We start from the raw sequence: 27871 nt of genomic DNA on the forward strand, positions 1-27871 counted from the left end.
TTGTAATTTATTATGATGGACAACCATTTCAATATGGGAAAATGAACGCTCAAGGAGTTGAGGGTTCATGGTTTTTAATTACATTCCAATACCGCAAACTTGCTAAACAAATTTTAACCATTTTTCCAACTCTCATTAGTAAATAGTGTAAAGAACAATGTTGCCAAAGAAAAAAAAGGGTTTGCTCCTTTTCTTCACTAGCAATTACATTTAGAACATGGAGATGGAGAACCTTCAGAGACTGCCTTGACCAATTAAAGGAGAGGGGAGAAGTTGAATTTGATGTATCTAATAAAACCAAAATGTGAAAGCCAAAAGACATTGAATGTTTGTTCTCACCTACTAGAAGGACATGATCGCATAAGCTTGGAAAATTTTCATTGCTTATGGCACCTTTTTTATGCAATTCCATTTGGGCAGTTTCCATGATTTTTCTTTTTTCATGTGCTAATAGTTTGTTGTTTGTTGTCTTTAATAAAAGTTCTTGATTTAGTACATCCAAAAGATAAAAAAAAAAAAAAACACAACTCTTGGAATAGAGGCAAAGGACATCCAGGAAACCAAATAAAATCAGTATAATGATAATATCATAAAGATGGTAAAGTACAACATTTGGATGAAAAGTAGTGTAATAGTAATTTATTAAATTAATTAAGTAATAGCAAGTAGTTGTAGTGATGATCAGCTAGAAGGATTGGCAGGCGCAGCAACTTGCAAGTTGCAAATGGTAGGGCAAGTTGGATGTGTCATGACTCATGATATAAAAACAAAAACACAAAGGAAAAAATAGTAAGGAGCTGTAGAGAAAATCTCATTGCCCATAAAAGGAGTAAGACATGATGTAGCTGTAAGCTCTGATTAAAAATGTCTTAACCAGGGAAACTTGAAGGTTTAAAGGGAAGAAATTTGGAAAATACCCATAAAAGGCTCTTGAGAAAATGAGATTTTACTATACTTTTTTAAGGCAAAAGTAGCAATGATGGTGTCAATCTGAAATCACAATTGTCATCTCTAAGAGTTTTTAAAACAATGTGGTTTCTTTCCAATCCTAATCCATAGAGAGGACTAAATAGAAGGTATCTTAGTTGGGCCTTAATATACATCACATCAAAGCTTGATGAATTGCTCTCAAAGCCTTAATAAAATGATTTAGACAAGGCAAAAGGGAATGAAGGAAATAAAAGATGGTTTTCATCACTCTAAAATTACAGGGCAACCAAAAGAAAGGAAGATGAACCCAATGTATCATTCCAGTCAAACCATCATTACCCATTTGAATAATTAAAAGACAGTATGTACCATTCCAAAAAAAAAAAAAAAAACAGTATGCACCTAGTGAAAAAAAAAAAAAAAAGAAGCTCCAATCTATGAAGAAGTTAGGGTCATCCCACTACAGCCACCACATGCTAAAGACTCGGTGAATCCCATCAATGTAAAATCAGAAGTTAATTTAATGAAATCTGGAGGATGACCTTGAGTTTGTCTTGGTAAAAAAAAGGCCCTACACAAAATTCTCTAACAGAATATCCCTAAGGTACAGCACTGCCTTTCATCTTTAACATTGCCTCAGTCCTTTCCAACATTTGATCCTTGTTAAATCAATTAAGATAAAGTCACCAACTCCCAATTCATCCAAAATGTTGAGCACTAACCCTATCAAAAAAATTTCCCGCCTGGAAAAAAAGGTTTTACTCTATGGGGTTTCAAGTAGAAGCAGAAGTCTGTTTTGGTCCACTTGAACGCCCACCTCTTCCTCTTCCTTCACGCCCAGCTGAACCCCTAGCTCGAGCAGAAAATTCACCTCGGTTTCCATATTCATTTCTGCCAAAGCTTCGACTACCACCATAGTTTCCACGACCTCTGAAGCTATCACTTCGAAACCCTCCCCTTCTGGAGGGGAAGCTACCTCTTCCACTACCAACTGTAAGAAACGGCAACAAGGACAACTTCATCAGACAAGTCTAATCTTCATAATTCATGCAGTATCATCATTAAGACATTAAGACATTAACCATCACAATTTAATCAACATCATTTCCAATTTTTATTCCTAGTTTTTAAAAATTTGCAGAGTTTTCAAGCATAATCTTAATATCTCAATTAATAAAAGAAAGATCATATCAATTAGTTAATAGACTTTCTGCTTGCCTCTAGTTGAAGTTCTCTTTATCTCCACAACAGCTTGTCGATCACCAATTGCAATTGGTGAAGCCTGAATATCAAAGTTTATTACTCAATAAGTCCATGCCCTCAAAAACACACACTTCAAATAAAAGATGCACAAAAATTATTTACCAGTACTCAAAAAAAAAAAGAAGCAAAAGAACAATACTCACTGAAGTTTCAAGCAAGAGGTGAGATTTTACGTATAGCATTTGTAGCTATGACTGAAGATAATAGATGGGAACAGCTAGCTAGGACAAAGATGTGATTTCAAAAAGAAAATAGTCATGCTGTCATACTTAATAAATCAGGTCGACACGAAACGTATGGAAGGATGTGGTGCACACATTTGTAAGGACCATTTCAAGCAATACAATAACTTTTAGCTATTTTCACAGAACTGCATATAGGAAATGATTCTAATAGGAACTGCATATAGCTATTTTCACAGAATCAGGTGCCATACTTTAAAGTTTCATCTGATAAAATAGACCAGGGTAAGCATCAGCTCAGCCATATGAGACCTCGCTGTATGCATGATAAGTTACCACGCATTATGGCTATTGCATGCTTGAGTATGAGATCATGCTAGGCCCTTCTTAAAATCTGCAACATCCTAGATTGCATGTAGTAGGCCAGCCAGGGACAAAGACCATATCAACGGAAATATGTGCAAATAACATATAGCCTCATATTAAATGAGCCCGGAAGCATCTATAAAGATCACTAATCAGAGGGATAGTTTTTCGCTCATTCCCAGATGAATTTTTCCTTTCCTTTTCTTTTAATTAAAAAATAAATTTCTGTATATCTTCCAAAATCCAAAAATCTGACTAGTACATTTCCAGACAAGAGCCTTGGCCATGCTGAACTCATTTTTCCTAGTTCATGCATCAATTTGATGCAAATGATGTAATTTTTTCTTCAATCATTACAACCCATCTCAAGAAAAGAGACAATCCCAACAAGCTCTAGGAGATGAAGTGACTACTAGTTAAACAGATAACTGATGAAAAGGTTTTGGTAATGTCATCTCTAGCTTGGCACTGCACATGCATGCAAATGAGGAGACAGAGGAGGGGAGAGGCAGAGAACAAAAATCTAAATGAAGATTTGGACACTTGGACAACATGAAAGTATTTGCATATTAATGCACAAATGATTAGCATTCAACCAAAGAAAAATAGGGAAGAACCCAGTTAGGAGCACCCTTGATCTATTTGCAAATCATAAAATAAGCCTAAATTATCCAGGCACAATAGTGAAGAAACCAAAAGAACAAAAAAGGCTGACCTAATTGTTTAACATACGATTGCAAGGTGAAGAAAGAGAATGAAAAACTATATAATACCAAAGATACTTCATCTTCTAAGACAAAGTTAGCCTAATCTATATACTCACCAAGCATTGAACTTTTTAACAGACATTTACCATGCAACTGATGTTGAACAAATTTTCAGTATTGATTCTTTGTATGTTTTGCCAAAGCAAGGAAGTTTGCAAAAAAAAAAAAAAAAAACAAAGACTACTTAAAAAGGTTGATTTGCTCTCAAGTCATGCTATTTCAAGCTACCTTCAAGGTCCCAATACAGAATTTGAATCTGTAGGTGATCAACTTAGAACCCCAAGGCAGACAACCTTGCACTGTCCTGCTTTGGAACTTGTACAAAAGATGCAGTTATAAAGAATTAAAGATTTAATTTTACTCTTAACAAAGATCTGTTGCCCCTCATTGGTTGAAAGAGTCATCTTGGGCAGCTGGGGGGAGGGTCAAGAATATGTAACTCATAACATAATTCTCAAAAACTTGCTTGATATTAAGGGAAATAAAAAGTATAGACTAAAAGAAATTGTGAAACTTGAAACGTTCTATCAATATACATCTAACAAGGGCCATACCTGAATTGCATCATTCATGGAGCTCAAAGACAAAAATTCAACAAAACCAAAGCAGTATCCCTGTTGCTGAAGAAACAGAATATAAAAATATCAACAAATGAAAGTAAGTGAATGAGAATATATCTATCTGTTCAATGTGTCAACAAACAACCTTGTTGTTTCTAACTTGGACACCCCCTTGCTTGATTGGTCCAAACTTGTTAAACTCCTGCTCAAGCTGTATAGGTGTCACATTGAAGGGCAAGTTTCGAATATAAATGGAGTGGCCCTCAACTGTGACTTAAATAGAATTAATACACAGTTAGTCATACTGAAAACATTATAAAACCATTTCAGTTGACACATAACCAAAGTAAAGAAGCAGAATATATTTTCCTATTTATTCATTTCTTTAACAGTCCATTTTTGTCAACAGAACATGTATTCACACATATGAGATACCTTCCTCAGGAATATTGTTACTCTCAGGGGCATCAACGCTAGTAGGTAAAGATGCTTCAGGTGGAGCAGTTGCTGCAGACACAGGAGACTGGTTCTCAGCTTTCTTGGGTGTCACTCTTGGGGTATTGGTAGGCACATAGACTCTAGTTGGCCCTGAACCCCCTTTTGGTACTTTCACCTACAACAGAAACTAAAAATCTTCAACAAGCAGCTGGATGCAAATACAGGCAAATAGAACACATTCGTTTATAAACTCACAATTGATGCATAAGATTTCTTTGGAGTATCCTCTTGGGCTGAAGAAGAAGTTGATTCAACAACTATGGAAATATCATTACCATTTGAATGAGACTGGGATTCTGAAACTGCCTCTTTTTCATTGACCAACTGTCTCTCCTGGCCTGATGGCTCATCAACGTGCTCAGCAACATTTTGATTCTCTTCCACAAGAGCAGTTGCTGGATCCGGGGCAGAAGGATCCAGAACTTGAGTTGGCTCTGGAAGCAAAAATTAAAAGGACATTGAAAGAAATCTCAACAAATAAAAAGGTAAAGAAAAATAAGAAAACAATAAAATTTTACCAGATTCTGGTGTTGAAGGCACTCTAGGAGCATCATTAACACCATTAACTTTATGATTCTCCAAAGGTTCACCATCTTCTACATACCTAAATACATCATTTAACACAAAATACCCATTGTCTTGTGGAGCAAGGAAAAAAGACTGTGCAAATTTTCTCTTCAAGTTATCCTTGCCCGTTTGACATCCAGTTACTAGCACAGTTACACCTTCCTTATAAGACTTCTGGGCATCAGCAGTATTAATCTCAGTCTTGTGGTTTGGGTAATCCAAGGAAAGAATCTTCTCATTAATACCCTGTTCAAAAAAACATTATTGGAATTTCTTTGCACTAGATGATACTGACAGCAACTATAAGACAAGATAATTAAACATTGTCTATTACTGGAACCTTAAAAGGATGCTAATATCGCAGTTTCAACTTCAAAAAGGAAACTACACTGGAAGAGGGGAAGGTGGAGAGAGAGAGCGAAAGCATGTGTGAATGATGGATTTGTCATGTTTACCAAATTGAATACTCTAGGGATGGGCAACGCTGTAAATCAGAGACAAATATTATGATGACTAGAAAATTGAGACATTTTTCAGAACATTAAGCTTGATTTTTTGATGAAACCAAAAGAAAAGTAGTAAGTCAAGCTCCAACTAAGATACATTAGCAATACTTATTGAAGGAATGATAGCAGCAGAAACAAGAACATGTGTCAGCATATAAAGAGATAATAATTGCATAGAGCAGAAGACATTTTATTGCCAACATAAAAAAATCCCACTTCTATAAGATGGTGTTATTCTTCAGAATGGTTATACCCTAACTCACAAAAATAACCCCACAACAAATTATTGATAAAAAATCTAAGAATCAAGCACCAATGCTCAAATTTTAGCACCATCTAAATCATAGACATTGTATTATACCACCCTTTAACCACGCAGTAGCTAAAAAAGAGACCATGAGCTGGTGCAAAAGTACACTGCACATACAGAATCAAGCAAATTATAGGAACTTATAACATGCTAAAGTTTCACAAGATATGTTTAAAAGAGAGTGATCAGAAAATCGTGGAATCAACTAAAACAGCAATATTGAGAAGTAATAACACAACCCAAGGTGCTTACTTGCATGGTTGTCACTGATGTCATCACACCATTCGAATCTGGCCGGCTAAGCACACTTGAATCATGATAGAATCTATGAGCCAATTCTGGTGAGTTGCAAAGAATGTGGTAATACTGCTCGACAAAAGCATGTCCAACGACTTGGGCACTTGGAGTAGCTGGGGGAGTGGCTGTTTCCAATGCCATCTGCTGGAAGAAAACACCATAAAGAATATCACCACCACAACATATCTTGAAGCTCAAATGTAAACAAGACTGCCCCGTAGACTACAACCTCTATGCTTAAATAATGGACAGTTTTACACAATCAGGCAGTGTCAAACTATAGAAAATGCATGAGAACATTTAAGAACAAGATGGAAGGAAACCAAAAGAAAAAGCAAATTAAAAAGCACTGCCATTACAAATTGCTAAAAAGAGCCCAAATACCAACAGTTTTAATTAAAACTTCAAAGAATAAAGAAGAATTAATTATAAAAGGGCTTAATTTGCATTATTTACCTCCATTCTCTAAGAATAGACTAGTACATTCTCATGGAAATCGTAAGAATTAAATGCATTAAGCCAAGTATTCATCTAAAAACAAATACCAATAAAAACAAAGCGAGATCTTTAAAGAAAAGTTAGCACATTCCTGGGATCCAACCAGCTAGTAGCTCAAAAAAAAAAAAACTAAACCCTAAAAATAATTAAAAAATTGAGAACTACCCATTGAAGAAACCAATAGCTTTTAATAAATCAACCAACACTTTGGGCAACACTTAAACTATAAACTACAACAACATAAAAAACCCATAACTAAAAATCAAGTTTTGAATAAAAAAAATCATTAAACTTTATAATGACTGATCAAGGAAATGACTATAAAGAAACAAAAATTTAACGAATACCCACCAAGCAAAGACGAAAGAAAAATTAATCTTTTTCTTTTTCTTTGAGGATTGAAAAAAGGATGGGTTTAGAGAAGAAAATAAAATGATCTGAGGAAAAAGGGAATGAAAGGCCACCTGAAAATGGGAAATGTTGAAGGTTTTGAGAGAATAGGAGAGGTTTTTTGAAGGGTTGAAGATGGCACAGTGGTTTTGAGTTGCAGGGAGAAAGTGGAGATGGAAGAGGAAGAAGAAGAGAAGAAGAACAGTTGGAGCACGAGAACAAGGGACAGACTGAAAGCTACTTGTGAACTGTGAAGGTTTTTTTCTCTACACGCTTACAAAGGTTTTGGTATTAGGTTCTTTCTATACGGTTCGTGTGGTTTTTCTTTTAAAAAAAAAAAAAAATTACTTTTAAGGGTAAGAGTAGTATGTAAATAGGTAAGTGACCTACTTAAATAGAATTAAGGTACTTATAAACAGTTTAGGGTACGTTATAATGATTTTTTTTAATATTTATAAAATTTTTAATGTATACATTAATTTTAATTGATAAATTTTTTATTTATAAATTATTTAAAAATAAAATTTATTTTGAATTAATTAATTTAATTTGAATAATAAAATATATAAAATAATTAAATTTTATTTTTTATTATTGAATTCAAGTTGGATCAAATTTTGTAGCACGTGCCTACGTCATTTTTAACTAAATAAACAAATTCTAGCTTTAATCAAGTTTTAATATGGTATTGTTAATCGTGTTTAAGTAAGATATAAATGTTAGATTTTTATAGTGAGATTTAAATATGGATACTTTAAAATTAACGAATATCTTACTTGTTACCATTTTGATTTTTTGTCTTACATATTAACAAACTTTCTTAAAAAATCAATAAATCATTTATTTGAAGTGGTCAAGGTAGAAGAAGACAAGATTTGAAATAAATAGGAGTAATTCTTCATTATGTACTTATCAAAGAGCATGGAATTTGATCTTAACTCGTTCATTAATTTTACCCTTTCATCTCTAAGATTAGAACTCAATATCCCCTTATAAAAGTCTTAAACTGTAAACAGATACACTGTTTGTATAATATTTATTTATTTGATGTCCTCTTTATATAATATTAGTTAAATACGTAAATAAGTCTTCGAATTATACCAAGAAAGTCAATTCAGCTTTTATCCTTTTATTACATTCAAATAAGACTCTAAAATTTTAATTTGGGTTAAATAAGTCTTTTCACACTAACTGTTGATTAACTTTCATTAGTCAATGGTATAATCAATACTTTTTGATGCTACGTCATCTTTTACGTGACATGTTGATATGTCATCTCGATGACATTAATATCACATGATAGATGACGTGACATAAAAAATTGTTGATTAGAAATTTGATTTTTTCCTTTTTACTCATCCAAATATTGAAAAATTATTAGTTAGGGATTTGAAATAAGAAATTAAAAAAAATTAAATTATGCAATTAGTTCTTATACTCTATCAAAATTATAGATATAGTCTTTATACAATAATTTGTAAAAAATGAGTCCTTATACTTTTCAAAATTGATCATGTCAAACCAATGTATTAAAAGTTTTCTATTATCTATGATGAGGTGATGTTTCGTTGTGTTAATGTGACCTTTTTTTGTAGATATGGTTTAAATCTGATGATATAACAATAATGATATGACATTTCATAAATGATATAATAGTAGTATCGATATAACGTGACCAAATACTAATATGAATTTATAAATGGGAACGTGAAATTATCTAATATGAGTTAACGGTTTTAAATAGAATTAGAAAAAAAAAATAAAAAAATACAAATAGATTTATAAGATTTGGGGAAAGAGTATCGTGGGACAAAGAGAAGAATTGAATTTTTATTCTCTATAAATTAAAATTGTGAAATAGATAAAAGAAATGTCACATTATCATTAATAGATCATCATATCCAATGTCATATCAGCAAGAAAATACCATGTCAGTATAAATAACAGAAAAAATTTAATGCTATTAAGAGTTGACTGATATTGTCAATTTTAGAAAGTACATGGACTTATTTTTTACAAATTATTTTATAGAGACTAAATCCACCACTTTATCAAAGTATAGAGACTAATTACATAATTTAACAAAAAAAAAACTAATTGCTTTAAATTGATTACCATCTTCTTAATTGAAGCCATCATTCCGAACAAAAAAAAAACTTCACTTTCTTCAACATTCCCTGAACCCAACATACCTTATGGTCAGAATGTCCTTTCCTTGTCTACAATTCCTATTCTTTTTCTAAAAATCATTTTTTGGGTAGTCTTGAATTTTCAAAAACTGTGAAAGATGTGAAGAGAAAATCTGTTATTGTTAGTAAATAAAATTCAACACCATTAGATTTCCTTTACAGATTCTAGGGAAGTGAAAAATATCAAATTATAGAAAAGAGAAGAGAATGATTTTTTTTTTGAAAAGTTGGTTTTCATTCATCATGAAAAAGGAAAAACAAACATGAAAAGAAGGAACTAGAACCTCCATTTACCAAAATATAGATTGCAGACATACAAAAATGAATCTACAGATTCAAAACATCACCCTTGACTTCCCCATAACTAAAAACATTTATAACCCCCACAACAAGGAGGTTAGCAGAACCTCTTACCTGCAATAAAAAATAATGGAGATAGATTTTATGGAAGAGAAAAGCATCAGACTTTCCTTACAGATTCTAAGAAAAAGAATAGAAGGATTTGACTTTCTTTTATTATGGAATAACATTGTGTGTCTTTGCTAGTTTCATTATTATAAACGTTATGTGTCCTACCTTTACTTTTCCTCTTTTGAAAATTGTTTCTAGGTATTTTCGAATTTTCTCCATCAACTTTTAGTGGAGCTACAATGGCTTCAATTGAACTGGAAAAGTTGGATTAGGTTTTTTTTTTTGGTTAGGAAGGATGACTTCAATTAAGAAGATGGTAATCAGTTAAGAAATGATGGTAATTAGCTAGAAAGAATTGTTATTTTTTTTTTAATTTTTTGTTTCAAATCCTTAACCAATAATTTTTGGACATTTGAAAAGGAAAAACCCAATTTCGAGCCAGCAACTTTTGAGGTCACGTCATTTGCAACGTGGCATTGATGTTGACATCATTAAGATAATGTGCCAACATGCCACATGGTATCAAAAATTATTAACTGTACCATTGACTAATAGAAGTTAGTTAACAGTTAATAAGAGGAGCTTATTTGACCTAAAATAAAAGTTTAGCTTATTTGAACGTAATAAAATAATGAGGGCTAAATTTACTTTCTTGATATAGTTCAGGGACTTATTTGGGTATTTAGCCTATAATATTTATATACTACCAACGAATAAAATTTTGTTATTTCGTGAATAAATAATCTTAAAAAATAATACTCATAATTTTAAATATATCTATTTTGAAGAATTTTTTAACTTTAACTTTTGTGAAGTGACAAATTGTGAGAAAGTGATAATAAACAGATATTATACACTGACAGTGCATCAAATATAAACACTTTTTAAAAATAAAAAAATAAATATATTTTTATTCGGATCAAATGCTTAGATATACAAGAATTGGACATTTGATGCTTTTAAGTGAGCATTCTAACAGTAAAAGTTAATACTTCATCTTGAAGTTGAAGGTCTCTAATTTAAATTTAGAATGAAAGGAATGAGATTTATCGGATAAAAAAATTTTATTTTCATTTTGTAACTTAAAATTTTTATGGTTTATATTTTATACCTATTAGTTTCTAAATTCTATACACTATCAATTAACTGAATGTTATCACTTTGTTAATAAATAGATTTAAAAGTTAAAAACCTTAAAAACTAAATGCTCATAATTTTAAATATATTTATTATACAAAACTTTAAATATTTATCTTTAAACATTTATGAAGTGTACTAGGTGGTTAACCAATAAACTCAAATCTTTATGTGTCAAAAGTTTTTGAAACTTTGGTGAAAAATTTAAGATGAACAAAAATGAAATTTATGAGATGAAAAGCATTACCCCTTATTACATAGTTTAAAAATTTTAAATCCTTATATACCTAAAGCATTGAAGGAAGCATATTTATTTTGAAATATTAATACTATATATTCTCTTGGAGCAAGAATTTAAGTATTTGATATTTTAGGTATAATATCCAAAAAAATTCCTAAACTATTTAAGAAAATTTATGTCACGACCCAGAACTCCCCATCAGGCTCGTGACAACCGCCGCGAGGCCTCGACAGACATTCTTCACCCCGAATGCCGATTGAAACCCCGCAAGGCTCTTGTATCAACTTTCGCACTTCCCTGATGAGCAATAGTTATCAAATATCAAAATTCAAGGGATTACAAATCATTTGCAAATCAGAACATAACATTTTGTTTTCTAGCTCACAGGGGCATTTTCGTCATTTCATTTTTTTTTTGAAAATCTCAAAACTTGCTAAAAATGTAGTAGGTAATATATATTTAATGATTTAAAAACAACTTAAGTATCTAAAACTATTTTCTTATAAAATAATTTTCATAAAACTATTGGTACATAATTATTATAGCGTAAAAGTTAATTAATTCATATATACTATAAAGCAAATAACCAAAGTATAAAATTTCTTTTTACAGTGACACGTGGGCCCACCTCTAACCAAAATGCATCGAAAGTTGGAAACTTACAGCTTTTACCGATTCGAGTCCAAATGAAAGTCCTTGTCAAAGTCAGCTAATTATGGAATTCCCCGAGCCTGAAATGTGAGGAAATGAGGGTGGTGAGATTATAAAATCCCAGTGAGTAAACAGATACCATCTAAACTATCTAAAGTCGAGTAAATGGAGACAATTAAAATAAATCATCATATTGTAATTTCATTACCTTTCAACTCATTTTAACCAAATAAAATCAATCCATAAAAATCTAGTAATCAACTTGGCTTATGAATTTCTAAAAACTTTGACTCGTGCCAAAACTCATACTCGGTGATACCTTGCGCAGGGCATCCAACCGAGTCTGCCAAGGCTGTTAAAATTTTTGTATACACTTAAAATATATTTTTAGTTTGAGAAAAATACAGCCGTTCCTTGGCGTTGGCTGAGTTCCCCTTCACGTGGTGGTTTGACGTGAAGTGAACCCTAAGCTTTACCCTAGGAGATACCCTATGCGCCTCTTCGTTCGAGGTAGGAATATAATGGAGTTTACCGTGCCCCTCTAATAGGCTGGTCCACGGAACCCCCTCTGCAGTGAATAATTAATATATAATCCACCAATCAATAAAATTCATTCTAGCATGACATAGTAATTTATCACGACCTAGCCTCTCAAGACTGAATACACAGTATAAATAATTCTAACACCAAAATTAGTTTAGCCATTCATGCTCATTTATTGTCATAAGCCATTCAATTCAAAACCATAAATTTGCAACACAAGCAGGCAGTCTTTAATTACTCTATTTTCAAAACCAGTATTCGATTTTTCTAGAAAATTTATAAAATCATTTTATAAAATCGTAATTTCTCCTAAAACATAACAATTTACCATTTAAACCCATTTTTCATAAAATCACTCAATTGTATAAAACTACTCTAGATAATTAAGACGATAATAAGATTACTCACTGTTCTAGGAGTCGATGTATTCCTAATCCCAGTCTCCAAGCACAATTTCTGTACTTTTACCAGTGTACTTTGCTCACCACCTATCCACAATGTACAATACATAATTCATCACATCAATGCTTGATCATTATAAAATCAATTCAGGCTCGGTATATATGCATGATATGATATATAACTTATCAGACTACCGTTTAAATGCGGTGCTGACCTAATTCGGCCTATTATCTCCAATTTAACTCCAAATTAATTCTTCTCACTTTTTACACTCTAATTATACCTAAATTACCTTAATGACTGTGAATGAGATTCAATTTATCAGTCTCGATAGCAAATTACGAAAATACCCCTAGTGGGTAAAAATTTGTATTTTTGCTCTGAAAATTCTCATTATTTTTCTAGGCTCATAATTCATCATTTCTTAACCAATTCTCCTAGAATGAAAATCAAATTCATCCTCACTCAACACATGGTAAATTCGGCCATTAAGGGTTGTGGGAGAAAATAAATTCTTTTTATTATTATTTTGTTTCTAAATATGCTAAACTAACTTAAAACACTAACATAACTTAAAATCAAATTAATCTAACAATTTTCTCTCTCCTAACCCATTTTTCAGAATTGAATTCATCATAATAACTCAATATTCAATCATGAAAATCAAGAACAAAAGCATGGGTAAGCTGGGTATCAAGGAGAACTAAAAAAATTCTAACTTACCTAGCTTGTTTCCTTGATTTCCTCACTTTTTCTTTGAATTTTCACCTAGGTTTTCTTGTTTTTCCCTTTGTTCTTCCTCTCTTTCTCTCTTTTCCTTGCTTGGCCGGCCATATGAAAAAAATGGGCTGATTTTATGCCTTTTTATAAAGAAACAATAAAATAATAAAGGTATAACACATGACATTTTCTTATTGGTCCATTTTTAAAATTTTAAAATTTTAATCCTTTTTATCTCCACCACACTATTAGTCAATGGTCAAAATGAGGATAAAGGAAGATCATGTGTTGGAAAAATGTCCTGGTGGTGGAAAATTACAATTTTGCCCATGGAGTGGCAAAATTACCATTTTACCCTTTTACTCCAAATTATACCGAAATTAAAATTTTTCACTTCTAAACCTCAAATCTTACTCCAATAAGTCAAATTATACTCCAATAAGTCAAATGGGGCCAAAAAATCTTTTTTTAAATTCCCATTTTGTCTCCAAGTGGCAAATGACCATTTTACCCCTAGATAGCGAAAATTTCGGTTTGACTCCAAATTGATTCTCGAACTCCGAATCACCATATTAAACCATTCTGGGACTTTAAAGTTCTTAATTTCATCGTGAATTCTCTTTTTGATCTAGTTCGAGGCTTAAATCAACTTTGTTGTACGTCTAAGTACAATACAAACTTTTTTGTAAATTTTTCGAGACTCTCTTAGCATGCAAACATACTATCCATCAAATGTATGTCATGACAAATATTTTTATAGAGTCGGGCTTGTCATCTTCTCCCCCACTTGGATTAACCATGTGATCCTTCTTCATGACTGATTTCGATATCCGGCTAAATATTAATATTTTAATATTATTTCATTAATAAAATATTATTTTATTCTAAAAATTTTATCTTGTTTCCTTGGTACCCAAAATACCTTATTAGGCCTCACTTGACTTCCGAATCGCGTTTTATCTCACAAATTCTCTTCCGATAAAATTATTATTATTTTATTATTATTTTCTCACTTTCGGAATGTTTTATCCTAAACTACTCTTTTCGTCTTTTATCACTTTTAAACATTTTAATTGATCTTAATTTGCATTCGATTAACTTTATTTATCACCATATCAAAATATGGGGTATTTCAATTTAAATAAGCCTTTATATTTTTATTGTGTTCAATCAAGTTCATATATTTTTATTTTGAGCTAAATAAACCCTTATATTTTTATTTTGAGTCAAATAAACATTTATAACTAATTATTGATTTAGTCAAAATGTTATTTGTCATATAATGCCACATGGCAATTGTTGAATTGGGATCATAATGTATACTTGTGATTATATAACCTATGGGTTTCAAAAATTTTCTAACTATGGAAGGAATTTATCCAATTTATACAAGCAAAAATTCACAATCATACAACATGCAAATCATATAATAATCGCATCAAAGTTAAAGAATCAAAAGTAAAAGATGTTATCTACTCTGTGTTAGGAATATCTTTGAATTTCTCTCCTTGTGAATTGTAATAAATTTAGCACCACACTAATTATTGGAATTCTCCACCAATTTAAATTACCACTTATTCTTCAAGAATCTTTCAATCTCGAACTTAGAGTGGGCTAGGTGTGGAATACTTTTCAAGATGATGACTAGATAATTTTCTCTCAATTTCTTCTATGGCAATTTTCTTTTACCAGAGGTTCTTAGAAACTTGCAAAAAGGAGAAAGAAGAAAATCTGGAGAGATAAATGAAGGAGAAGTTTTGGCTATGGCTTGGAGGCTTCAAGAAAAATCAGCCAATATTATACACACACACACACACACACAAATTCGGCCAACCTTAAAAGAGAGAAGTTTTTCTCTTTTAAAACTTCTTTTTATTAATTTAATTAATTAAAATTTAATTAATATATGCCATCCACAATTATAATTAATAAATTATTTATTTATTTATTTAATCATAATTGCTAGACTTTGTCAAAATAGGATTATTCTATTTTATTATTATCCATATTTAATTAACAAGAATTAATAATAAACAAGGAAATCCTTATCACACATGGAGTAATATAATTATCTCATAATTATAATTAATTATAAACAAAAATTAATAATTTCAATTCTTATATTTATAATTAAATATCCTACATCATTATTTTTATTTATAAGTCTATAATTATCTTAATAAATATTTTCTATTTAAGAAAATTTTTGACTTACTAAAAATACTATGATTAAGACAACTCTTGTCTCAATCAAGTGAACACTTAGTCACCAAATTTGAACATTAATTTGCACAAATAATAAAACACGCATCTCATCTTAAACGAGTCGAATTCTATGAAGCTATGTGGAGAATCGCATTGGACGTAGATATTTCAAGCTTCAATAAACATCAAATTATTTCTTAATCTCATTAAAAAAAATTATAGTTTATTAACCATGAAATCACTCCACCATAGATTTATAGTTGCGCTCTTGAATTATCTACAATTATGAAAAATATCCAATATGTAAAATGTCACGACCCGGAACCTCCTTCAGGCCCATGACAATCGCCGCGACGTCTCGATTGACACTCATTATCCGGAATGCCAACCGGAACCCCGCAAGGCTTACATATCAGTTTCTTTCCTTTCCTGTGAGCAATCATTGTTAAATATCGAGTTTTTAGAGAATATTTACTATTTTAGATCAAAAACAATCAAAATAAAATTTTCGCCACACAGGGGTATTTTGGTCATTTTTTCTCAAAAATTTCAAAACTGGCTAAAACGTAATATACAAGTACAAAATACATAATTCATATTCAAAATGAGTTTAAAAGTCTAAAATCTTCATTTAAAACGAAATTACGGTTATTTGAATATAATAAGAAAATAAAAGAAATATTAAGGGAAATATTCTATTTTCTTATAAAACAATATTTCTAGAGTTATACGTGAATAATTTTTATAGCGTAAAAGCTAAATAAATTTATACATACTGAAATACAGTAAGCCAAAATATTTAATTTAATTTACAATAACAAGAGGGCCCCCGAATAAACAAAAGTAAAGAGGACTGTGAACCTACGATTTGGAAAATGCAGATCCAATGGTAGTCCTCGATGAGATCAGTTATCTACAGTCTATACTGAACCTGAAATGGGTGGAAAGGAGTTGGGTGAGATTTTGTAATCCCAATGAGTAAACAGACATTATCATAAATATCTAAAGGCGAGTAAAATGGAGGCAAGTTTAAACAATAAATTTCAACCCATTTCATAATGTTTTCAATTTATTTCTTAAACCATAAAATATTTGTAATTTACCAAAACAATTGTTAAGGCTTATGTCTTTTATTAAAACAAGGCTCAAGCCAAAACTAATCCTCGGGGATACCTTGGCCGAGGCATCTAACCGAGTCCGCCAAGGGTGTTAAAATATTCACACGTGAAACACATTTTTATTTTTAAAACCAACCGTTCCTTGGCGTTGGCCGAGTTACACATTCACGTGGGGGTTCGACGTGAAGTGAGCTCTAATACTACCCCAGGAGTTACCCTCCTCGCCTCTACAACCGGAGTAACTATATAACTGGGTTTACCGTGCCCCTCTAATAGGCAGTCCACGGAAACCCGTCACTGCAGTGATTAACCCACCAATTTTAATAAAATTTCGACAGTATAACGTGGCTTTTATTTATTTATCCAGCCTGCATAGTAAAACAACTTACATAAATTTCCCAATGCATTCACAAAATATAGCCACATATACTCATTTCTCATAAGCCATTCCTAGGAAAATATATATTTTTCAAGTCAATTTGTAGCCTCCAATTACTCAATTTCATAATCAATACAATATATTTTTATTTGTCACGTTTTTTCCTAAAACATCAAAAATCCCGTTTTAATCTCGTTCTCATTTCATAAAATACATAAAGGGCATTTAAAATAAACTCTAGATAATTTACAATAATAATAAGTTTACTCACCGTTTGTACAAACTAAAAGCTTTCTAAGCACCCCGATCACTACTTGTCGGGTACGACTTCTTTGCCTTTTCCGGAAGGCTCTCCTCCTAGACACATTACAAAAATTTACACAATTCATCACATTGATGCTAAATCACTATATAATTAACTTAAATCCTATACTAATGCATGGTATGAAATGCAATAGCCTAAAACGGCTTAAATGCGGTATTAACCTATTTTTGGCACTTTGCCCGATAAATTGCTAACGCGCTCCATTTTAGCTCTAAATCATTCCATTCTCTCTCCAACATTTCTAACCATTAAATATCAGCCAATAACCTTCTAAAAACAACAAAATCAGCTCACTCCCTTCCTTGGAAAATTCGGCCAAAAATGGGACATTAAGTCGGTTAATTTTCTACTTTGTTTTTCTATCACGTTTAATCGTTTTTCATCATTTTCTCTTCATTTTCCTTAGAATAAAATCAATTCATCATCATTGTACAGCATTGAGCATCCAGCCAAGAGTGGGTATTGTGAAAATTTACTGATTTCTTGCCCAATTTAATTTCTAAACACATTTAACTAACTAAAACTATCAATTTAACTAAAAATCAAAACCTAAAAATTTCAATTTCTCTCTCCTAAAATTTCATCCAGCCCTTGATATCACTTTTTGATCTCTCTCCTCAAGCATGCTAAATGGAAATAAAGGCATAGGAAAGGTAGAAATCAAGCTAAAATCGAAAAATCTTACCGTTAGACGCGTAAACGGTCGAAAACCGCGAATTTCCCTTTGAATTTTCTTGTTTCTCTTTGGTTTTTCTTTTTTTCTTCCTTTCCTCTCTATTTCTTCTCTTGTTCTTCCTTATGGCCGGCCAGCACTCAAAATTTGGGTTTAAATGGGCTGACTTTTCATTAAAATAATATTATTTCATTAAAAAATGCCACATGTCACTTTCCCATTGGCCCATTTTTAAAATTTCATCCATTTGTTTCCAAATTTTCACCATACACTTGTCTCATATATTCATAGCTTAGATAAAATTCTCAGACTCATCCAAAGTCTCGGTGGAGTAATTTTTGAAATTTACACTTTTGCCCGTAAAAGTGAAAAATTACATTTTTGCCCAAAAAACTGAAAAATTGCCCATAGACATATTTTTCATCCCTTATACTCATACCATTCTCCAATTTGTCGAATTTGATCTAAATTCTCTCAAAATCTCAAATTTTGTCCGTGGGTGGCAAAATTACGATTTTACCCCTACACTCCAAAAATCACCAGAATTAAACTTTTTCACTTCCTATCATTAAATTATACTCCAAATAGTTAATCTTGGTCAAAAATTTCACTCCATGATCAAATTATTATCTTAGGTGGCAAAATGACGATTTTGCCCTTGAACATCAAAATTTCCAATTTTACCCCAAATGAACCCTCGAACTCCGAACAATCATTTTTTTCATTTCTGGACTATAAAATATTAAATTTCATCCTACAATTCCTATTTGAACTAGTTCGAGGTTAAATCAACTCAAGTGTACCGTTAGGTACGATATCGGGTTTCGTCTTTTCTTATGTGCTTTCCTAGCATAATAACATGCTACTCAGTGCATGTATGTCATGACATGTATTTATAGGGTTGGGTTTTACATAAAATTTAATAATGGTTTGTCCAATTGCAAACTTTATGTTGTAAACCTTTATAGCCATCTAATGACCAAAGATGAATTTACCGTTTTACTTTTTATGTCAATTTTATCCCTCAATCTCAATTTCATCAAATTGGTAATTCAATACTCAAATCTAATTTTTTGAATATTAAGATGTGATGAGTAGCTAATTCATCAACCTACTAGGCCTATATTAAATCACTAATCTTCTTAAATTTACTAAAAGTGATGTTAATACTATGAACTCCAATATTTAGATATATGTTCTAAGATGCTCACCTCAATTACAATCCCAACATACGAAGTCTAGATCAACATATTACGATGATTGTGCCTTTGGTATATCAAAGATTATAAGGAGATAAAACATGAGTCTACTATCCATCAAGATTGCAGTTCTACCATAAGTGAATGCATTAGTGTGAGATTAATATTTAAGGAAACGATTTAACTTAAACTTAGGTCTCACGTGATTCCAATTCACTTAATAGTGTTATTACTTGAACTCAACTACTCCGATGATTTAAGACTTATCATTCTCTTGAAGAAAATCACATTCTTTTCATTGGAAGTAATCTGAACACTACAATCTTAATACAATAAAGTGACCAGCTTTATTATTCAACTATGAACAATTTTAAATTCTATTAAAATTCATGTCTCCTATGAATGGCTCTTCATACAAATGTATTTTAATTTCTTATTAGAATTTTGGTACTTTTATAACTAGATAATGAATGCTTACTTAACTTTTCGTCTTATTATCAAAATGTACTTTCACTACAAATAAAATAAATGAAATTGAACATGATAATATACTTGCTTTACAGAGCACCATATTCTCAAATTCTTAGCAGCATTGACTTGGCATACTATCATATTATAATTGATGATGATGTGATGTCACAACCCGATACTCCCCTCGAACCCGTGACAACCGCCGCGGTGTCTCGGTAGACACTTATTGCCTGGAATGTCAACCCGAAACCCCGCAAGGCTTTATTATCAGTTTCTCTGTTCCCTTGTGAGCAACCATTGTCAAATATCGTGCTCTAAAAGATTTTAAGCCGTTTTCAACTTAAAACAAATAAAATATTAATTTTCGTCTCACAGGGATATTTTGGTCATTTTTCTCAAAAACTTTGAAACTGGCTAAAAAAATGTAACATACAAGTACAAAAGACATATTTCATAATCAAAATGAGTTTAAAAGTCTAAAATCTTCATTTAAAACGAAATTACGGTTATTTGAATATAATAAGAAAATAAAAGAAATATTAAGTAAAATATTCTATTTTCTTATAAAACAATATTTGTAGAGTTATACGTGAATAATTTTTATAGCGTAAAAGCTAAATAAATTTATACATACTGAAATACAGTAAGCCAAAATATGTAATTTAATTTACAATAACAAGAGGGCCCCCGAATAAACAAAAGTAAAGAGGATTGTGAACCTACGGTTTGGAAAATGCAGATCCAACGGTAGTCCTCGATGTGATCAGCTATCTACAGCCTATACTGAACTTGAAATGGGTGGAAAGGAGGGTGGTGAGATTATAAAATCCCAATGAGTAAACAGATATCATCATAAATATCTAGAGTTGAGTACATGGAGACAATAAAATAAATCATCGTAAACTGGGTCACAGCATAAGAATACATTTCATTTAAAATATGTAAAGAGGCTTATGAATCTCATAAAAACTAGGCTTGTGTCATAAATCCATTCTCGGGGACACCTTGGCCTAGGCATCCTACTGAGACCGCCAAGGCTATTAAAATTCACATTTCACATAAATCATGTTTTTGTTTTGAAAACATAGCCATTCCTTGGCGTTGGCTGAGTTCCCCCTCACGTGGTGGTTTGGCGTGAAGTGAACCCTAAGCTTTACCCTAGGAGATACCCTACACGCCTTTCCGTTCAAGGTAAGAATATAATGGGGTTTACTGTGCCCCTCTAAAAGGTTAGTCCACAGAATCCTATACTGCAGTGATTAATTAATATATATAATCCACCATACAATAAAACTCAATAACATGATATGACAAATTTGTAATTCACAGTCTTTCAAGGCAATCAAACAATTCACATTTCAATACAATTGCCAACTAGCCAATCATGCCCGATTTATCATAAGCCAATCAATTTAAACAATCAAATTGTCACAATTAACAGTCTCCGTGTGCTCTATTTTTCAAAATCACTATTAATTTCAAAATAATTTATAATTTAATTTCATTGAAACACATTTATTCATAAAACATGAAAATTTACCTTTTTAAATTTCTTTTTCCATAGAATTCATGAAATCATCTAAAAACCACCATAGATAATTAAAATGACAGTAAGTTTACTCACAATGTGTAGAATGTAGACTTTTGACGCACTCTATCTACTGGTCCTCGGATGCAATTTCCTTGCCTTTATTGGAGGACTCACCACCTTGACACAGTACAAAATCGAGAAATTTACTACATTGGTACTAAATTGAAATTAAACTAATTTAAACTATTAATGCATAATATGGAATGCAAAAATGCACTGGCAACTATCTAAACTCGATATTGGCCTAATTCGTCTTATCACCCGATTAAATTACTAACGCGTCCAATTTAATCCCAAATTAATTTTTTTCAGTTTCTATACCTCAATTGCACCCAAATTGACTTAATGTCCCTCATTGTGGTGCAAATTATCAATCTCGATAGCAAATTACGAAAATACCCCTAGTGGGTAAAAATTCGTATTTTTGCTCCGAAAATTCCCATTATTTTTCTAGGCTCATAATTCATCATTTCTTAACCAATTTTCCTAGAATAAAAATCAAACTCATCCTCACTCATACATGGTAAATTCGGCCATTAATGGTTGTGGGAGAAAATAAATTCTTTTCTTGTTGTTTTATTTCTAAATATGCTAAACTAACTAAAAATACTAACATAACTTAAAATCAAATTAATCTAACAACTTTCTCTCTCCTAACCCATTTTGATCAGCCAACAATTCATCATAAAAACATGTAATTTAAGCATGGAAAATAAGGAGAAATTCTTAAGGAAAATAGATTTCAAGCTTAAGTTGAAAAATCCTACCTTTTTCACTTGTTTTCCTTGATTTTCCACACTTTTTCTCTTGAAATTCCTCACCTAGGGTTTGTTCTTCCTCTCTTTCTCTCTCTTCCTTGCTTGGCCAAATATTTGGAGACTAATGGGCTGATTTATACTGATTTTTTAGTTAAATAATAAAATATCCTAAGCTTGACATATGGCATTTTCTTATTGGTCCATTTTTAAAATTTTAAAAATTTAAACATTTTATCTCCACCACATGATTAGTCAAGGGTCAAAGATGAAGATAAAGGAAGACCATGTGCTGGAAAAAATGTCTTGATGGTGAAAAATTACAATTTTGCCCCTGGGGTGGTAAAATGGTAAAATTACCATTTTACCATTTTACTCCAAATTATACCGAAATTAAAATTTTTCACTTCTAAACCTCAAACCATACTCCAATAAGTCAAATTATACTCCAATAAGTCAAATGGGGTCAAAAAAATCTTTTCTAAAATTCCCATTTTGTTCTCAGGTGGCAAATGACCATTTTACCCCTAAATAGTGAAAATTTTGATTCGACTCCAAATTGATCCTCAAACTCCGAATTACCATTTTGAGTCATCCTTGGACTGTGACAATCTTAATCTCACCTTAAAATTCCTATTTGATCTAGTTCGAAGATTAAATAAACTTTGTTGTACCTCTAGGTATAATACCGACTTTTGTAAATTTTTCGGGACTCTCCTAGCATACAATTATGCTATCATCACATGTACGTCATGAATAGTATTTTATAAGGTCGGGCTTTACATGTGACATGCTGATATATCATAAATGATGATAATATGATATGTTAATTTGGCGTTATAATATGACCATGTGGCATTTTTCACCCTTCACATCAATGCTATGTGGACATAAAATGCTAAATGGTATTTTGACTAATGACAATTAGTCAATCATTAATCATAAGGGTTTATTTGATTCAAAATAAAAATACATGGGCTTAATTGAACGCAATAAAATATAATGGTTAAATAAGCCTCTAAACTATTCAAGAAAATTTAAGTAAGCCTATATTCTTTTATTACGTTCAATTAAGCCTCTATACTTTTTATTTTGAGTTAGATAAGCTCTTATAACTGATGATTGACTAATTGCTATTAGTCAAAATGCCACTTGTAATTTTATATACACATGACAATGACATGACATTTATGTGGATGGTGAAAAAAGTAACATAATCATATTATCATGGTGAATTAGCAAGTTACATTGTCATCAGTTATAATAGGTCAACATATTATATCATTATTAATTATGATATGTTAGGATGCCACATTAGCACCACATAATATAGAATGACAACTAGCATGTTGACTAAGTCAATTATTAGTCATAAAGACTTACTTGATTCAAAATAAAAATATAAAAACTTATTTGGCTCAAATAAAAATACAAGAATTTGATTGAATGCAATAAATGTATAAGGGTTTATTTGAATTTTCTTGAGTAATTTAGGGCTTTTTTTTTTGGATATTATGCCTAAAAAATTTTCTTTAAGGTTATTTATTACATGTAATTGAGAGATAGTGGTTTAGATTAATTTAAATTTGAAATTTTATAAATATTATCTATTTGGTTCAAAGAATTTAAAATCAATTTGGCATAAGCTTGATTTTCTTTTTGGCTTTTTTATAGGGAATAAGCTTGATTTAAAATCAACTTTGTCCTTATCTAAAACATATATTCATTTGGTTTTAAAATCTTATTATCTAACATTGATGTTAAAAAGTTATACTGAATTTATCAAAAAAATAGTTAATTTATTTTTGCTTTTGACATTCAATTGATTCAACAAGGTTTGATGTACAACTATACGCAACAACTTTGGAAAGGTGGGAAATATGTGATGCAAGTGTGCGTACACGTGTGCAAAAAATAGTAAATTTTATTTTTTAAAAGTTATTTTAATATTAAGCAAATAAGAATGGTTGGTTTTCAAGCTATACAAAGACAAACAATGGACCAAAAGAAGTGCATTTAGACCTTGTTAATATATAATGTAATAGGTGACTTGATTTTTGGCTTTACATATAAAACGCAAGATTCGAGATCTTTCCGTTGAACTTGATAAACCAATCATTTTTTTTCTCTTTTTAAGCCTTGATTGATATTGTATAAATTTTGTATTTTTTTTTAAATTAAAGATTTTGTAAATTTTATCAAGGTTATATAATATAAGATCTTAGCATTTTGTTTGCATAAGGATTTATTACTTTTTATTAGAGATGGTAAAGAGTGAAGCTTGGATTCGATCATTTTAAATAGCGGATATAAAATATTTTTAATTTTTAATTTAAATTAAATCATTTTAAATTTGAGGTTTTTTGGGATTGATTTTGAAGTTAGAATTTATTTTTGTCAGTATGAGCTATAATTATTAATTCTAAAAATATTTCAGAGAGAATATTTTTTTATTTGCTTTTTACTTTATTTGTACTCCAAGAAGTCTGGGTTATAATACTTCCTTATTAGCTAATTTACTTTTCTTGCACATCAAGTAGGTTTAGATCTATTTAGTTATTATAAATACTTTATTTGTACATTAAGTAAGTTTAGGTTTATTTTGCTATTATAAATAGCCCCTATGTATTTTATTTTTTCATCAAGCAATTTAGTTATTTTCTTAGATCTTGAGTATTTTCTACTTGGTATCAAAGCAGTTCTAATCCGAAAAGAACTCTCTAACATGAGTCTCATATTCTGAAGCCCGTACTCAAAAAATTACCGTCACACTTTTTTTCTTCTATTAATCTAACACTATATGGCATAAGCCAATTTCATAATTCCAACCGTACCAAGCTTTTTCATTGTTCCAACTGTACCAAGCAACCTAACACCACCAATTAATGTCCACCAAGACAATTCTGTGTTTCCTACCAGTATTATATTGGATGAGACAAATTACTCATTATGGTCTTAACTCATGGAGATGAGTATTGGCGCTTGCAACAAAGCTAGATATCTCACAAGAGAAGCAAAAAAACCTGTTTCTGGAGATCTTAATCTTGGAACATGGGTTACTGAAGATCATAAAGTGAAAAGCTCACTTATTGACTCAATGAGTCCGTCGTTGATGTAGTGATTTATTCGTCTTCTCATAGCTAAGAAGATATAGGAAACCATATCAAAAACCTTTTATGATGTATCAGACGAGACCTAAATTTTTGAATTGAAACAGAGATATTTCTTTGCCAAACAAAATGGTTGACCATTATCAACAGACTATAATGAACTTGTGGCTATTTTTCAAGAAATTGATCATAGGACTATCTTACAAGAAAGAAAATTTGAAGTATAGTCTAATTGCACTCCATGATGCCTAAGCTTTGAGTCCATAATTTTTTAAGTAAACTTGATTTTGAATTTAATTAGGTCCATGGAGAAATCTTATGAAAAGATACAAAACTTGATTTAGAAAGCTTGTATGCATATGTCAAGAGAGAATATCAACAAAGACAGACAATAGGAGGCTCTTGTTCGAATCGTGAGAGCACAGCTATGCTGGCCATGTGAACTCGGCAAGGACCATCGTCTAACTCCTCGAAGAATCGAAGCAATCAATCAACCAGAAAATTGGATAGTTTAGTATGTACTCATTGTGGTGAAATAGGTCATTCGAAATAGCAATGTTATGAAATCATTGGCTATCTTGAGTGGTGGGACTTCACAAAGATACCTAGAAAGAAGATTGTAGGGCGAGCCATGGTGACATCTACTGAAGAAAACCAATTGAAGCCTATGGCAAACGTTATAAACCAATTGTAGCCTACAGTAAACATTGTCGACCCAAGTATGGACGGTAAGGCATCGGTGTTTTTTGCAACATCTAAGAATAATACTTCAATTATTGATACAGGTGCATCCAACCATATGACTAAGGACTTTAAACAGTTATAATTAGTCCTCCCTTCTTCTTGATCTGCTATCTCCACAGCTAATGGTAGTACATGTTCTATTATCGAAAAGGGATTTATCATATTATCTAATACTCTTACATTAGATACAGTTCTTGTTGTTCAATCCTTTAGATGTAATCTTTTGTCTATTAGTCAAATTACATATACTCTTGATTGCACTGTAACTTTTTAGCCTTCATTTTGCAATTTTCAAGACATTCTGACTTGAAAAATTCTTGGTTATGGTATTAGGTAGGGCAAACTCTACTATTTGGAGTTATTAGAAAGTGGGAGACTGCAATTCAATAAGGCATATCTAATTAATTGTAAAGACAAGGCTTGGGCGATTGTATGGTTATGGCACCAAAGACTAGGGCATATTTTTTTCGGTTATCTTAGAAAGTTATGACCACATCTATTTTCAAGTTTGAATGATTTAGATTTTCAATGTGCTGTTTGAGAACTAGCTAAAAGCCATCGCATTTTTTATCCACCAAGTTTGAATAAAAGTTCAAAATCTTTTACAGTTATTCATTCTGACGTTTAAAGTCCGACAAAAATTCTTTCTATATCTAAAGCTTGTTACTTAGTTACATTTATTGATGAATGCACTAGAATGACTTGGGTATCTCTGTTTCACAACAAAAGTGATGTGTGCACAACATTTTAGAAATTTTATACTATGGTGGATACTCAGTACTAGATGTAAATTCGTGTTCTGCAAACGGACAATGGTATTAAGTATGATGGATTCCTTGAAGAATTTTTAAGCGATCATGGGATTTGTCATCAAACTTTTTGTACCTATAATCCACAACAAAATAGATTGGCAGAAAGGAATAATAGACAGATATTGGAAGTGGTTCGTGCTTCTCTCTTTGGCATGAACATGTCTCGGTTTTATTGAAGAGAAGCTATAAAATCAGCTACCTACTTTATTAACCAAATACCTTCTCGAATAATAGATTTTCAAACCCTTTAACAAAAAATGCGATCTTTACTTTCAGTTCCCCACCTTCTTAATCTTGAACCACGAGTTTTTGGTCGCATTGTATATATTCACATTCCCAAAAACTTTCAAAATAAACTAGATTTATGTGCAAAACGATGTGTCTTTATTAGTTATTCTGATTTTCAAAAAGGGTATAGCTGCTATGACCCTCAAACTCGTAAATTACATGTAACCTTAGATGTTTCTTTTTGTGAATTATAATCCTATTATTCAGGGGGAGTCTTTAGACCTTTTCAAGGGGAGAACTCTAGTGAAGAGAATGTGTTACAACAAGGTGGTGGAGTGGAGTTTATGGAGTTAGAGGGAATGAATGAACATTTTGAGAAAAGTTTTCAACAATGTTGTGATAGTATTCTTGAAATTAAGAGTGAGTTAGTTCTTCTTGCAAGTGAATCAGGTGCTTTCGTTTTATAATCCTTAGAATTGCCCATACTTACGCTACATCATTAATTGACGAATCTACCCAGAATGTTCTCCTTCAGTTAATCCTAAATCCTATATCTGATGAGGTAATCTTGAATTCCATAGCTGATAAGTCCCATGAAATCCCGAATCTCATATTTGATGAGTCTTATGAAACACATTTTCCTATGGAAAGGATAGTCCCTAAATATCGATAAATATCGAATAAAGGAGTCCCAAGGAAACAATATTAACCTAATCTTAAAGCCAAGGTCAAATACCAATTAGCAACTATGTGTCATCTTATAAACTGTCTGTATCATGTCACTCACTATTAATCAATTATCCATTGTATCTCTTCCTAGTAGTTTCCAAAAT

The 27871-nt window shown here is 31.4% G+C and overlaps 1 protein-coding gene and 1 pseudogene across 6 annotated transcripts; one reads left to right on the forward strand and one right to left on the reverse strand.

Annotated features, from left to right (window-relative positions):
- Positions 1–1418: 1418 nt before the first annotated feature.
- Positions 1419–7393, reverse strand: LOC18601664 (nuclear transport factor 2-like). 6 transcript variants are annotated; one of them, XM_088805901.1, is made up of 10 exons: positions 7209–7393; positions 6202–6387; positions 5085–5379; positions 4762–5000; positions 4504–4681; positions 4214–4341; positions 4063–4128; positions 3737–3823; positions 2149–2212; positions 1419–1921 (listed from the first exon to the last, which is right to left on the reverse strand). In XM_088805901.1, exons 2-10 carry the CDS (start codon positions 6385–6387, stop codon positions 1704–1706), a joined length of 1461 nt encoding a protein of 486 aa, XP_088662027.1. In that variant the 5' UTR covers positions 7209–7393; the 3' UTR covers positions 1419–1703. The 6 variants fall into 6 exon arrangements, with proteins under 6 accessions (XP_088662027.1, XP_088662028.1, XP_088662026.1 ...); XM_088805902.1 differs by having other exon boundaries at positions 6202–6390; XM_088805900.1 differs by having other exon boundaries at positions 7096–7393.
- LOC148763201 (uncharacterized) lies at positions 7308–25948 on the forward strand (annotated as a pseudogene).
- Positions 25949–27871: the final 1923 nt, after the last annotated feature.

This window comes from Theobroma cacao, chromosome 4 (genome assembly GCF_053813885.1).
Source record: "Theobroma cacao isolate CCN51 chromosome 4, ASM5381388v1, whole genome shotgun sequence".
Lineage (NCBI taxonomy): Eukaryota > Viridiplantae > Streptophyta > Magnoliopsida > Malvales > Malvaceae > Theobroma > Theobroma cacao.

Excerpts from the sequence above, each read along its gene's own strand:
- LOC18601664 (XM_088805901.1), bottom strand. The coding sequence starts at position 6,387 with ATGGCATTGGAAACAGCCACTCCCCCAGCTACTCCAAGTGCCCAAGTC. Across the intron at positions 5,380-6,201 it reads CATCAGTGACAACCATGCAA|GGTATTAATGAGAAGATTCT; the intron begins GTAAGCACCTTG and ends TTTTTTGAACAG. Across the intron at positions 4,342-4,503 it reads TAACAATATTCCTGAGGAAG|TCACAGTTGAGGGCCACTCC; the intron begins GTATCTCATATG and ends ATTCTATTTAAG.